The sequence below is a fragment of the Pelmatolapia mariae genome, linkage group LG16_19 (assembly GCF_036321145.2).
Source record: "Pelmatolapia mariae isolate MD_Pm_ZW linkage group LG16_19, Pm_UMD_F_2, whole genome shotgun sequence".
Taxonomy (NCBI): domain Eukaryota; kingdom Metazoa; phylum Chordata; class Actinopteri; order Cichliformes; family Cichlidae; genus Pelmatolapia; species Pelmatolapia mariae.
Window position 1 is genome coordinate 69722994 of NC_086241.1, and position 14738 is coordinate 69737731.

The 14738-nt window shown below is 42.0% G+C and overlaps 1 protein-coding gene and 1 long non-coding RNA gene across 2 annotated transcripts; both read left to right on the plus strand.

Moving 5' to 3' along the window:
- Window positions 1–112: 112 nt before the first annotated feature.
- Window positions 113–3814, plus strand: LOC134645594 (uncharacterized). Its single transcript, XR_010096570.2, has 2 exons — window positions 113–1533; window positions 3250–3814. It is a non-coding gene; the product is annotated as an uncharacterized LOC134645594 (long non-coding RNA).
- A 5056-nt stretch (window positions 3815–8870) lies between these two features.
- tbpl2 (TATA box binding protein like 2) lies at window positions 8871–14738 on the plus strand. Its single transcript, XM_063497797.1, has 8 exons — window positions 8871–8918; window positions 12262–12460; window positions 12543–12759; window positions 13330–13417; window positions 13493–13584; window positions 13673–13840; window positions 13921–14015; window positions 14465–14738. Exons 1-8 carry the CDS (start codon window positions 8871–8873, stop codon window positions 14539–14541), a joined length of 984 nt encoding a protein of 327 aa, XP_063353867.1. The 3' UTR covers window positions 14542–14738.

A 14738-nucleotide genomic window follows, 5' to 3' on the forward strand; every position in this document is an offset into this window, starting at 1 on the left:
ACCAACAAACACGAAAACACCAGACATCATGATACAGACTTATAATTTGCACTGATGTTTTTTCGAAATTCTAAAAGTGAGCGCGAGAGCCCTCGGTGCGCCTGCGCGCTGCTGAAGTCAAAGTAAACTTTGTCATCTCCGCTACATACAGTATATGGCGTTATTTTTGTGCCACTATTCTGAGCGCACGTAAAAATTTGCAGGTGCAAGTGTTGCATTTTGAGGAGAAATTTATTTTGAGCGAAGAAAAGCTGAATTTGAGTGAACAAACTTCATTGCTGCGTGCAGACAATGTATTTCAGTGTTTGCTATTATCCACACACACACACACACACACACACACACACACACACACACACACACACACAATAGCAGCCCCTCTCGCTCAGTTTTTGCATTTGCGCTCGCTCGCAATGTGTTGCTCGCGCTCTCAACATTTCTGCCCGTGCGCGCTCAACTCTTTCTCTGCACCGTTATATTTGTGCCACAAAATCAGCCAATCACAGATGCAAAAAAATCTGATTGGCTGTTCTGGTCTCCAATCAGCTCGAAATATCCCAGAATGCTTTTCGTCCAAAACTCAAACGCGGCAGTGGCGGAGGAACACAGAGTGGCGGAGTTTGAAATATTACTCTTTCTGGGTCACAAAATAAACTTTACAGATATTTTCATGCGAGAATGGTGCTGTGTAAACTTCAAATATCTGCTCGATTCATCAAGACATCACATATTTACAAAAGTAAATGTTTTCGGAGATGCCTGTTACCCACCAGCTGACCGCATAGCTGCGAGCTGTTGGGCATACCGGGCATTTGCCCGGTGGGCCGATGGTGATTTTTCATTTTTATGTTTGTTTGTTTGTTTTTGTAACGGTTTAAACTACGGTGGCTGGGAAGTGCAAAGCGCAACAAATTAAAAAATCACAACAAATTAAAAAACCGCAACAAATTAAAAATCCGCAACAAATTAAAAATCCACAACAAATTAAAAATCCACAACAAATTAAAAAACCGCAACAAATTAAAAATCCACAACAAATTAAAAATCCGCAACAAATTAAAAAAACACAACAAATTAAAAATCCGCAACAAATTAAAAAACCGCAACAAATTAAAAAACCACAACAAATTAAAAATCCACAACAAATTAAAAATCCTTGACGGAAAGGGATTGTCTGAAATACCGGAAGTGACACAGGGGGCGTGGCCAGGATTTTTGGTTGAGGCGCCATGTTTCTGGGCCGAACAAAGCGCTAGCGAAAGAGGAGCGAAAGTACACGGATAACACCAGCTATGGTTCGTACTTGCTGTGCGGTCGGTTGTAAAGTTAGAGCGCACGACCGGCAGGGGAATAAGGTTGAAAATGGTTTATCTTTTCATTCTTTCCCCACCTGGAAGCAACACGAGGCAGCTCATGTATCGGATGTTACCAAAAGAAGGCTTCTAGTCTGGATAGCAGCTGTGAGACGAGCTGATATCCAGTTCTCTTCCATCTCCAAATATCTGTTGGTGTGCTCCAGACATTTTCATTCCGGTAAGTTATAGATATGTTCATATCACTCTTTATCCGGTCTTTAAGTCTGACATCACTAGCCGTGTCTGGGCTCAAACTCCGCTGCAGGTCCATAAATCACACGATCACTGTGGCATCACTGAGAGTTGAAAAACTATCTAAAGTCTTTCATCTGTAATAAAATGATCAGCGTTCTGCTCTACCATGTGTAACAATTAAGTTTATCATCCAGGCATCCATGAAAATGAAATTAGCAGGAAGTTAGCTCGCTAGCTTCCATCTAAATACAATATAGCATGTCCTGACTGAGGGATTTTGGGAACAAATTCAAACGTACAGCTCTGCTATCACTTCCAACATAAATGAAGACAGAAAACTAAACAGCAGTGACGTTTGTAGGGTACTGTGAGTAAAATGCGTTTGATTTTCCCCCGAACATTAAAAATTAGTGCAATCATAAATTCATTCATGAGGGACAAATTACAGTGAGAGCATGTGGAGGCTCTGGCTACGTTCACACTGCACACGAAAGCGCATCAAATCGGACTTTTTTGACCGTATGCGACCCATATCCAATCATGGTATGACAGTGTAAAAACAGCACAAATCCGATATTTTCAAATCCGATCTGGGTCACTTTCGTATGTGGTACTGAATCCGATACATATCACACATGTTTTAGAAAGCAACTGCTGTTTGAATGGTCATGTCGCATTAAATCCGTCTTTTATGTCACTGACACAAAACATATGCCAATTATCAGCGCTGGAGAAGCGCCCGAGAAGACATTGAGAACACATGAGCGCTTCGTGTCCATCCCGTGTAGATGTTAGTGAAACTGTTGGGAAGACAACGTGAACATTTTATTTATACTGTATAATCTGCAGATTCTGACAGAAATCTGCAACTATCCTTTGAAGCACCACTCCTCTCTAAAACGGCAATAAGGATCATTATTAGGCCATATGTAAATAACAAAATAACTTAAAGCAAAGTCTGAAACAAGTCTTTATATTAAGGGCCATCAGTCAAACAATACTGTTTGGTCTGGGTCTAAACAGAGCGCGTTGTGTGTGACGTCTGCTTTTGCGCATGCGGGCCACTTTGAAGGTTCACAAAGGAGCGCGTTTGCTGTCACATTTTATTTGTAGTGTGAACAAGCAGACAAAAAATCAGATTTAAATAAAAGAATCGGAATTGAGGATTAAGACCTGCAGTGTGAACGTAGCCATAGTGAGTTCAGTGCATTGCTGTGACATTGTCCTGAAGGATTTAGTTATTCTCAGTGGTTAAAGAAATTGCAATTATTTATTCATATTTATTAGAAATAATCCTAATTACATATCTTGCTTCCATGTTTGTCCTGTATCACAAAAAATACATTTTTTACTATAATACATTGATTAATGACCTGCAGAATCTCCTTATCATATTACGTGTCCATAATTGTCACCTAAAGTCAAACTTTATGCTTTCTCCATCTTGAAAGTGATTACATACTTTAGTTTCATTTTCTGAAGGCAGGTTTCTGAAAGAAAACAGGCTGATTTGGAATATAACATGCAGCGTTCTATAGATGGATACATAAAAAAATGGAAAATTACATGTATGTGCTAACTTTCTAAACACTTTGTTACATTTATGATAAATGGATTTGAAAGTAGGTAGGTAAAACACATTTATGTTGGCCTTGGCTCATTAGAGTCTTTGTCTTTAAATTAACTTTGTATGTTTCAGGTACTGCACTCTCAAAGACTGAATGAACCAGCATTGCAGCCATGGGTCATTGTGAGCATCACAGGGAAGGTTGAAGCCGCCCACTGCACCTGTATGGCCCACCTGTCGTGGAGACCTGCAGCCATGTCGCTGCTCTTCTTTTAAAAGTAGAAGCAACATTGCGGATCTGTGGCACAAGGGCTGTTACAGATGAACCTGCATACTGGGTTTTGTTGGGTAATTTGACCAAGATACAGCCAGAGGTTGGCCATAAGATAGACTTCTCCTCTTCAGCTGCCCAAAAACGGCTCTGGATCAAAACATAAACAGACCATCTGTATTGAAAGGTCAAAGGAGCCGTCCCCAAAAAAGAAAAATCCCACCTGCTACTGTGGAGAAGTTGTCACTGCTATTGGATACTTTGCTGGAACACAGTAAAGCTGTGGGTTGTGGGAATGACCCATAATGTTTTATATAGGGGTCTAGATTTATGCCTGAAGTGCACTGCCATGTAAATAATTTGCATTTACTGAATATGTACTGACTGAGTACCACTGTTCAAAAGTTCAATAAAGAAACAAACTAATTTTTGCCTCTTTTTTATTGAAATCACTTTATAGAACATCACATCAGTTACAATGTAGAATCCATGTCATTTATAGTTTATAAAAGACAAAATGTTTACACAAAATCATGACAGCATTTACACGATATCACCCACTACTAACACTACTTAATATACTATCATTTACTTTAATTTATCTTTTGAAAAATTACTGCTATTTATACAGCACAAGACTTAAGAATATTTAACAGGAGCAAGTTTCATTTTTCCCTGGTTTTACTACCACACTGTTCACCAAAACGGCAGCAAACCTTCACCGTCTTATCCAGAAGGGTCACCTCTTCACCCTCACATGGAAGAAGTAATCTGATTGGCATGGTGGTATGTTTGAAGCAGGTCCCTTGTGTAGCGCTGGAACCCAGTCACGATGTTTCATCCATTTCATTGGCTGGTTTGCTGCAATAATGCCAAATAATTAGCAAGTCTATAAATAGAACGTAGTTCTGCAAAATCACTCATTAGGATGTTTTTTTTTTCTAATTTGCTATGACCTCAGAGTGCATCGAAAAGAAAACTAATAGGCTATCTGGTCTTTAAGTGATGGCGTGACAAATCCTGCTTCCGGGCCTAAAGTAGTCTGCGTTTAATATGGGTTTTATGTTGTTAACATGTTTAATGTTTTGTATTGTCTTCTATTTAATCTCAAAAAGCTCCTAAAAACAGTCAGTGATCACTGTTGGCCTCCCTCGGCTTTTATCACCACTAATCATTGGAAAGCTCAGTTTTTAAAACCTTACGATGTAGCTACAGCCCAGCCCATGCAGCAGTCTATGAATGACTAATCCTATTCATCCTTGTGGATGGATTATCTCAGTTGTTCTCCTGGCTGAAGTTTGGTCCGTTTACAGCAACCTGCCATGAGATTACATTTGTTCCTGACCACCGAGAATCCTCACGATAACTTTTATCAAGTGGAAAAAGTTAGAGTGTTTATATTATGCTCACATAGCTGTGTCGCTAGCGGTCACGTAGCACATCGTTATATACCAGCTAGCCAACCTTCAGTAACCCTACAAACGTCACTGCTGTTTAGTTTTCTGTCTTCATTTATGTTGGAAGTGATAGCAGAGCTGTACGTTTGAATTTGTTTCCAAAATCCCTCAGTCAGGACATGCTATATTGTATTTAGATGGAAGCTAGCGAGCTAACTTCCTGCTAATTTCGTTTTCATGGATGCCTGGATGATAAACTCAATTGTTACACATGGTAGAGCAGAACGCTGATCATTTTATTACAGATGAAAGACTTTAGATAGTTTTCAACTCTCAGTGATGCCACAGTGATCGTGTGATTTATGGACCTGCAGCGGAGTTTGAGCCCAGACACGGCTAGTGATGTCAGACTTAAAGACCGGATAAAGAGTGATATGAACATATCTATAACTTACCGGAATGAAAATGTCTGGAGCACACCAACAGATATTTGGAGATGGAAGAGAACTGGATATCAGCTCGTCTCACAGCTGCTATCCAGACTAGAAGCCTTCTTTTGGTAACATCCGATACATGAGCTGCCTCGTGTTGCTTCCAGGTGGGGAAAGAATGAAAAGATAAACCATTTTCAACCTTATTCCCCTGCCGGTCGTGCGCTCTAACTTTACAACCGACCGCACAGCAAGTACGAACCATAGCTGGTGTTATCCGTGTACTTTCGCTCCTCTTTCGCTAGCGCTTTGTTCGGCCCAGAAACATGGCGCCTCAACCAAAAATCCTGGCCACGCCCCCTGTGTCACTTCCGGTATTTCAGACAATCCCTTTCCGTCAAGGATTTTTAATTTGTTGTGGTTTTTTAATTTGTTGCGGTTTTTTAATTTGTTGTGGATTTTTAATTTGTTGCGGATTTTTAATTTGTTGTGGATTTTTAATTTGTTGTGTTTTTTTAATTTGTTGTGGTTTTTTAATTTGTTGTGGATTTTTAATTTGTTGCGGTTTTTTAATTTGTTGCGGATTTTTAATTTGTTGCGGTTTTTTAATTTATTGCGGTTTTTTAATTTGTTGCGGATTTTTAATTTGTTGCGGTTTTTTAAATTTGTTGTGGATTTTTAATTTGTTGTGGATTTTTAATTTGTTGCGGTTTTTTAATTTGTTGCGCTTTGCACTTCCCAGCCACCGTAATAAACAATGAAAGGTGGTGGATTAGCCAATTGGTCATGATCAACTCTGGGCTGGACCAATTACAATACATCTGTATTGAGGGGAAAAGGAACGCGATTCGTCCCGTACAATGAAAAAAAGACACAAAGCTGGAGTTATTCTGTCTTTACGCTGCACAGCTGTCTCTTCTTCTCTCATTCTCTCCCCTCTCTCTCCTGTTTCTACTTCAATCATGAAACTGATCAATGATCAGCTGATCGTCTCTCTTGTTTGTTTATCGCCCACTTTGCGCCAGAAAGAAGAAACCAGCGGATGTTGCGTTAAACAACAGCAGCGCGTTTAAGCTTGATCGGCTGTTGTTAGAATTTATTTAATATTAATTTCTAGTATCAGCTGATGTTTGCTGGAGCCACAGCTGTAAAGCTGCTGGTCATGATGTCGGTTTGGAAACATGAAGGTGATACAAATCATACATATATACCAACAACAGTGTACGTCACTGTCACAACAGCGTTTGTTTTATTCAAAGGCTTTATGGTTTTTCCTGTAATACCTGGTGGTGTAGTCGGTGATTTTTTTGTCAGTTCAGCCTTTTATATTATGTTTAACCCGAGTGACCACCTGGTCAGCTGGTGGGTAACAGGCATCTTCGAAAACATTAGAGCACTTATGCAAATATGTGATGTCTTGATAAATCGAGCAGATATTTGAAGTTTACACAGCAACATTCTCGAATGAAAATATCTGTAAAGTTTATTTTGTGACCCAGAAAGAGTAATATTTCAAACTCCGCCACTCTGTGTTCCTCCACCACTGCCTCGTTTGAGTTTTGGACGAAATGCATTCTGGGATATTGCATTTCGTCATTTCGAGCTTTTCTTCGCTCAAAATAAATTTCTCCTCCTTTTTTACATGCGCTCAGAATAGTGGCACAAAAATAACGCCTTAATAGTCCAGTATACAGAGAGACGAGATGACGAGGCTCCAGTTACAGCAGTGCAAGTAAACAAACAATAAATATAAGAAGAGTAAGAAAATAAATATACACTTTAGGACCAGGTCTAAAGGGATCAATAACAATTTAATTTACAGTTTGATGATTTAAAGTCTCACACACAACCTGTTGAAAGGGGAGGGGGCCGGCTGCTTCCAAATAGAGCACATTTCATTCATAATGTTGTAAATCCAAGCCCATTATGTATTCATGATTTGAATCCTGGGTTGTGTGAAATCCCAGAAATAAACCCTAGACAAAGTGAATCTGTGAACTAAGGTGTAGGTCTGTTAGGTTATGTTGTGGTGATCCTCGGGTTGGGGGTTGGGTGTTCATACTGGAGTGCAAAATTAAAACCAATGGAAGATGCACAAGAAAAGTTCAAAGTCATCAGGTCCTCAGTTTAGAAAAAAGAGAAAAGAAGAGGAGGAGAAACAAGCAAAAGAAACAGGCAACAGATGTGTCATTGGATGATGGCAGGTCATCCTGAAACAATCAGAATCAGAATACTTTATTAATCCCTAAGGAAATATGTGGGTTACAGTTGCTCCAAGAAGAAATGGTAAAAATAGTAACAGTACCAGACTAAACTCCAAACAATACATCATGTTACAGATTTTACACATTTAAGAAATAGCACTAATATATACAGATCACTCAATTATAAATATCAAGGACTAACAGAGGTGATTATAAATAAATATCAAGAAATTTGACGAGAATATTCCAGAGTAGAAAAGAGCGTGTGTAAAAAGGGTGTAGCTATTGCAGTGTTCACAGTGTGTTGGGTGGAGGAGTTGTACAGGGAGATGGCCACAGACAGGAATGATTTCCTGTGTCGGTCAGTGGTGCATTGTGGGTAATCTCAGTCTCTCACTGAGCGTGCTCCTGTGACTGACCAGCACGTCATGGAGTGGGTGGGAGGTGTTATCCAACATTGTCTTTATCCTGGACAACATCTGCCTCTGCGACACCACCCTAACAGAGTCCAGCTCCATCCCCACCACATTACTGGCCTTGTGGGTCAGTTAATTTAGTCTGTTGGCATCTGTGACCCTCAGCCTGCTGCCCCAGCATGCAACAGCAGAGAGGATCGCACAACAGAGATACAACAACATTAATTAGTATGGATAGTGAAAACTTCTGTTTATGTTAGTTAGCCACTCGGCTATGATAGTAAACAGTAGACACTGATGTAGCTCACTGAATCTCTTGGACTGTGTTCAGCACAGTATTAATTAGTCATTGTCAGTTGTTGATTTGTCCTGTTCTCATTGTATGACCAATTATGATGGCTGTTTGCATACTAAGCATACTCTCTCTCTCTTCATATGTGTGTGTGTGTGTGTGTGCGCTTCTCTGGTTAAATTCAATATGGTTCCGACAACAGTTTTTACAATAAAATATGTTAATGTACAATCCTTAATATGTTTTATGTGTGTGTGGGTGGGTGGGGGGGGGGGAGTGTTCGCCCAGGGCCAAACAGGCAAGGACTGCCACTGGGTGGCAGCATGTGCACGACCCCCAGCAGAGTAGTGAAACACCACGTGATCTTCTTTAAAACTTCATTCAAAAACGAAGTGAAACATGCAGCACTGTCAGGGGCGTCTTCTCTTTTTTTCTGCTTCATCAGAAAAATCAGTGGAGAAGCAGAAAAGTGAGAGGAAACAAAGGAAGTTTGTGTGTGAAGCTCCACCCCCCACAGGTGAAAATAAAGGTGATGATTTAAAATGTAAAGTATGACAGACAGGAGCAGCCTGTGAGTGCTTTTATCCTGGGAGCTGAACCTGTTTGAGTCTGAACAGCAAACAGGAAGCAGCTGAGTCCTCCTGCTCAGCCTCTGAGTGCCTGATTGGACGCACCTGTGCTGAGATCAGGTCTGGATCAGGCTGTCGATGGTTACCTGGATCAGGTCAAATGCTGTGGCATCATGGACGAGTCGGCGTTGGAGCGTTACTTTGAAGACTCCATTGCAAACGTGAGTGTGAGACAGAGGTGATGTCAGCAGGTTTGAGTGAGTCTGGAGTCTGGTCTTCAGTCCTCCCCCTGAGCCTCTAAAAAAGTTTGTTCTGACCATTAAAACAGAAAATGTGTAGTGAAAGCCAGAGTAGTCCAATCTTCAGCGTGCATCTGTAAAAACAAAAGCCATGAAACATAAACCAGCAGTCGAGTGTAGATTTGGTACTGAAGGCCAGCTTTGGGTCCTCTGAGCTTCTATACTGAATGACTGTGCAGGTAAATGTGACCACTCTGTTTCCCGTCTGTGCTCGTTCTGCTCGCATCTCGGATCTGTGAAAAGTGTGAATGTGTGTTCAAAATCCTGCAGACAGTCCTGAACGTCACCTTTAAGTGCAAACCCATTCAAACTGAACAGGAGCTGCACAACTATCAAAAAACTAGTGCGAGTCATCTGAGAACAAATCAGTAAATGTAATCATTAATGAAAGTGGTGGTAATTAAATTAAATAAGAGATGAACCTGGAGAAAATGACAGATGGTACAGGTGGCATTACTCAAACAGTTTCTCTTAAAACTGCTATAATAACTCCAATACTGAAAAAGAATGGCTCAGATCCCTCCAATCTAAATAATTTCAGGCCAATTTCAAATCTGCCTTTCTTAGCAAAAATTGTGGAAAGGATAGTGGCTGCACAGGTTCATCGTCATCTCACTGGAAATTACCTGTACAAACAGTTTCAGTCCGGCTTCCGTTCATGTCACAGTACAGAAACAGCTCTAGTAAAAACCACCAATGATCTTCTGCTTGCAGCTGATTCTGGACTCATCTCCATCTTCATTCTCCTTGACCTTACAGCAGCTTTTGACACTATCTCCCACCGCATCCTCCTTCACAGATTAGCATCTATTGGCATCAATGGTACAGCACTCGCCTGGTTTACCTCTTATCTCTCTGGCCGCTCACAGTTTGTTCAATTACTCCCTCACAGATCAGTATCTACTCCAGTTAATTCCGGTGTACTCCAAGGCTCTGTCCTGGGTCCTTTACTTTTTATCATCTATCTCCTACCCCTAGGTAATATTTTTAGGAAGCATAACATCTAAGTATAACTAAATCTGATTCTTAAACATGTAGAGAGTAAAGGGACTTTTGCAAGACTTCTTTTCATTGATTTTTCTTCGGCTTTTAATACAATACAGCCCCATATTTTAATTAAAAGACTTTTAGAAAAGTTTGAAATCAGGAAAAACCTGCTGGGCTGGATTTTAGATTTTTTAAATGACAGGTCACAAAGAGTGAGAATAAACGGGGTTCAGTCTGATCCAGTGTTCTCCTCCACAGGTTCTCCTCAAGGGTGCGTCTCATCGGCCTTATTATTCATTCTCTATACAAACATGTGTCAGAGCAGATATGAAAACAGGGCCATCGTTAAATATGCAGATGACTCTGTTATTGTCAGCTTACTGAAAGAGGGTGAAACTAACCACGGTCCAGTCATTGATGACTATGTTCAGTGGTGGGAGGAGCCTTATCTCCAGCTGAACATATCTAAAACAAAAGATATGGTTATTGATTTTAGGAAACAACAAAATGGGCACAGAGTCACTTTAATTAAAGCTCAGAAAATAGAGCAAGTGCAATCATATAAATATCTTGGGACCATAATCAATGAAAAACTGAACTTTGATCAGAATTGCAAATCAGTTTGTAAAAAGGGTCACCAGCACCTTCATTGCCTCAGGAAACTTGCTCATTTCCACATTGACCAAAAAATTTTAACTTTGCTTTATTGTTCTTTTATTGAGTCTGTTTTATCCTTTTGTTTGGTGCCATGGTTCAGTCAGACCTCTGTCACAGAGAAAAACTCACTGAATCAGATAGTGAGATGGTCCAGTCGTCTGATAGGTGAGCCACAGTGTTGTTTAGCCTCCCTGTACTCTAAGCAGGTACAGAGGATGGCTTTATCAATCCTTAGAAATGGTTCCCATCCTCTAAGGGGTGAATTTCAGCTTCTTTCCTCAGGACGGAGGTTTCTATTTCCAAGATGCAGGACAAAGCGTTATAAAAACAGCTTCGTCCCCGTTGCTGTCACTGAATTAAATAAGAACTGTTTTTGAATCAAAACATTAAATTACTATATGCTACAGTGAGGTTTATATTTATTAGGTATGTGTGTTTTTGAAGGGATGCCAAATGCTATCATTTTTCTGTAAAGCAAATTTACCTTGCCTATGGCTATAAATAAAGTTACCTTGACCTTGATCCAGTTTCACTGCTACGCAGATGACACCCAGCTCTGCCTATCCTCCAAACCCACAGCTACTCTCCCACCCACATCCATTTCTGACTGTCTAAGTGAAATCAAGGTCTGGTTTACTCACAACTTTCTTAAACTTAATGGCAACAAAACAGAATTCATTTTAATAGGCACCAGATCAACACTGACTACAGTTCCAACCAGTCTTTCGTTATCCATTGATAACTCTGTTGTCACGCCCTCCTCTCAGGTTAAGAGTCTTGGTGTCATCCTCGACAGCACTCTGTCCTTCACAGCATATAAATAATATCACTCGGTCTTCCTACTTTCATCTCCGTAATATTAACCGTCTTCGTCCCTCACTCATCCAAACAGTGCCGCCATACTTGTCCGTGCTCTTGTCACATCTTGTTTAGATTACTGTAATTATGGCCTACCTCATAAATCCCTCCATAAATTGCAGTTAGTTCCAAACACAGCTGCTTGTATTATTTCCAGAACTAGATCCACTGAACATATAACAGCTGTTCTTAAACAGCTCCACTGGTTTCCAGTTCACCTCCGTGTCAATTTCAAGATCCTGCTTCTCACTTTCAAAGCGCTTCATAGCCTCGCTCCTCCATATCTATCCGATCTTCTCCACACATACTCGACCCCTTCGTACACTCCGCTCTTCTTCAGCTTCGCTTCTGTCAGTTCCACCTGCTCGCCTGACTACTGTGGGACTCAGAGCCTTTAGTTGTTCTGCCCAAGACTTTGGATGCACTTCCACTTGTTCTCCGGACCACACACTGTCTCACCACTTTTAAATCACGTCTCAAAACTCATCTATTCAGAATTGCATACACCTGATCTGTCTTAGTCCATTTTTACCTTGCTCAGTTTTTATACTTGCCTTTATACTTTTATGACTGTTTATGTCTAAATTTATTTTACCATGTTTATTATATATACATATATTTGGGTTTTTTAAAAATGTTTTTTATGCTATTGTTCATGTGCTATTGTAAGGTGACCTTGAGGGTCTGGAAGGCGCCTATAAATAAAATGTATTATTATTATTATTAATGTATAATTGAACTGTATTCAGGCTTTCTCCTGTAGGACTCCAGCTTCATGCTGGGGGAGGGGCTTGGTCTTCAAAGCCCTGCCCTCATTTCACAGGACCCCTCCCAATTGGCACAGGACCCTGCCTACCTTTCAGAGAAGACTGGAGTGAGCGGTGAGGCCGGTGACGAGTTTGATCTCAGTTTCCTTCCCGATGAGCTCAGCACGCAGGAGGAACCGAGCCATGACGTATCAGGTATGACATCAGCAGACAGTGGGCGTGTACAACCCAGCAGCCAGTGACCTTAGTGTCTCACCTGTACACCATGTTATTCCAGGAGAGGAAGGCGGGTCTGCAGCTCTGGACGTGTCTCAGGACAGCGGCGTTGGTGTGGACTACAACTCCCAGGAATCCATGACCACCGAGGGCACACAGGAGGCATCCACATCAGGAGCGGTGACCAGGGCCTCCCCCTTCTATCCCATGACCCCCATGACCCCTATGACCCCCGTGACCCCTGTGACAGAGAGGTCAGGAATCATCCCGCAGTTACAGTAAGTCACTGCTGAACAACACGGAAGCCGTACCTCATCTGGTGTTCTCATACAGTATTAAAACTCCCCATAATCCCAGCACCTTGGAAGGCTTCCAGGAGAGAGCCAATCAGAACGAACTGTGCCTCTTAGACTGAGGGTGACCTGCAGAGGTGCGCTGTGTTTTTCTTTCCAGTGACGCGGTCAAAAAAGCAGAATTTTAGTGCAGTAAATGATTAACAGGATTGCTTTGAAAACCAGTTGTGCAATAATACAATCTGGATCAGACGGGTGTGGCTGTGATGTCAGTAATCCACACCTGATCTGATGACAACTGGAAGAGAAAACCAGTCATTGAGGTTAAAGCTCATGACGGTAAAGTCCTGAGTACAGCAGGAAGTGAAGAAATAACTGCTGTGACTGAGCACTGAGGCAGCGCCCACAGGTGAAACGCCGCCCCCTGGTGGTGATGATAACAAAACGTGCCTTTAAACTCATCTTGCACGCAGGCGTCCAAACCGTCTTGTGAGTGGCGGGTTTCAGACACGGGGCACGGGTTAACCTTCACTTCCTGCTTTGCTTACTGTGCAGGAACATCGTCTCCACGGTGAATCTGGGCTGTCCGCTGGATCTGAAGTTCATCGCCCTGCAGGCCCGAAACGCCGAGTACAACCCAAAGGTACCGACATCGCTGAAAATTCTGATCTGAATGCAACGCCATCCAGCGGGGTTCATCGCTCTTGTGTCATTTCAGCGCTTCGCTGCGGTCATCATGAGGATCCGCGAGCCGCGAACAACAGCTCTGATCTTCAGCTCTGGGAAGATGGTGTGCACAGGAGCCAAGAGGTCAGTCCATCACGCAGATGCTTCAGGTGTTAGCAGCATGCTGTGTTAAAGCGCAATCTCCCTCACGTCTGTGTCTGAGCACGTGCAGTGAGGAGCAGTCGCGCCTGGCGGCCCGGAAATACGCCCGGGTGGTGCAGAAACTCGGTTTCCCCGCCCGCTTCCTGGAGTTCAAGATCCAGAACATGGTGGCCAGCTGTGACGTGTGCTTCCCCATCAGACTGGAAGGACTGGTTCTGACCCACCAGCAGTTCAGCAGGTAAGAAGCGCACCTGATCCCCGTGGTGTTTAACCTTGATTTAAAACGCTCCTCAAACCAACGCTGCGTTCCCTCCACAGTTACGAGCCGGAACTGTTTCCGGGACTTATCTACCGGATGGTGAAGCCTCGAATCGTCCTGCTCATCTTTGTGTCGGGGAAGGTGGTTCTGACGGGTAATCGCCTCCACACGTCCGAGTTCATCAGCACAGACACAAACTGAAGCTTCAACACGGGGGCTGATCTGTCACCAGATTACAGACAAAACTGTTCTTCGTATGAAACCATTATCAAGTCTGTCGTTCAACACAGGTCTGCAAACAGGCCTCTCGTTTACAAAATGACTGCAGTCACATGATCTTAAAGGGCAAAAAATATCTTTGAAATACAAAGTAAACTGAAAATTTGTCATGTCTTTAATTTGTTGCTAAGTCCAAAATGTGGATCTGATCTTAAACGACTTCCTGCAAAAAAACTGTAGAAACATGACTAAATGATGACGTGACACCGGCTGCTTTCTATCCATGCTGTATTTTATTTTGAAAATGTCTCAGAAATGTGACTCTTATAATCGTGAAATGGGACCGAATGACACCGTGCTAATCACCGAGCTGTTGCCTTCCAGGAGCCAAAGAGCGAGCCGAGATCTACGAAGCGTTCGAGAACATTTATCCGATCCTGAAGGGCTTCAGGAAGCAGTGAGAACGGCACTTCCTGTTCCTGTGTACATCTGATTCGATATTTGGGCTAAATATGTTTTACTTTGAGTCGCACTGCAGAGTTATGGGATGGGATTTATTTTAGTCTGTGCTCAAGATTTCACCATCCTGAGAATCTGTTTTCTAAGAGAGTCATGTGACTTCAGTGTTTTCATACACACATTTCAGCTGAAGGAATAA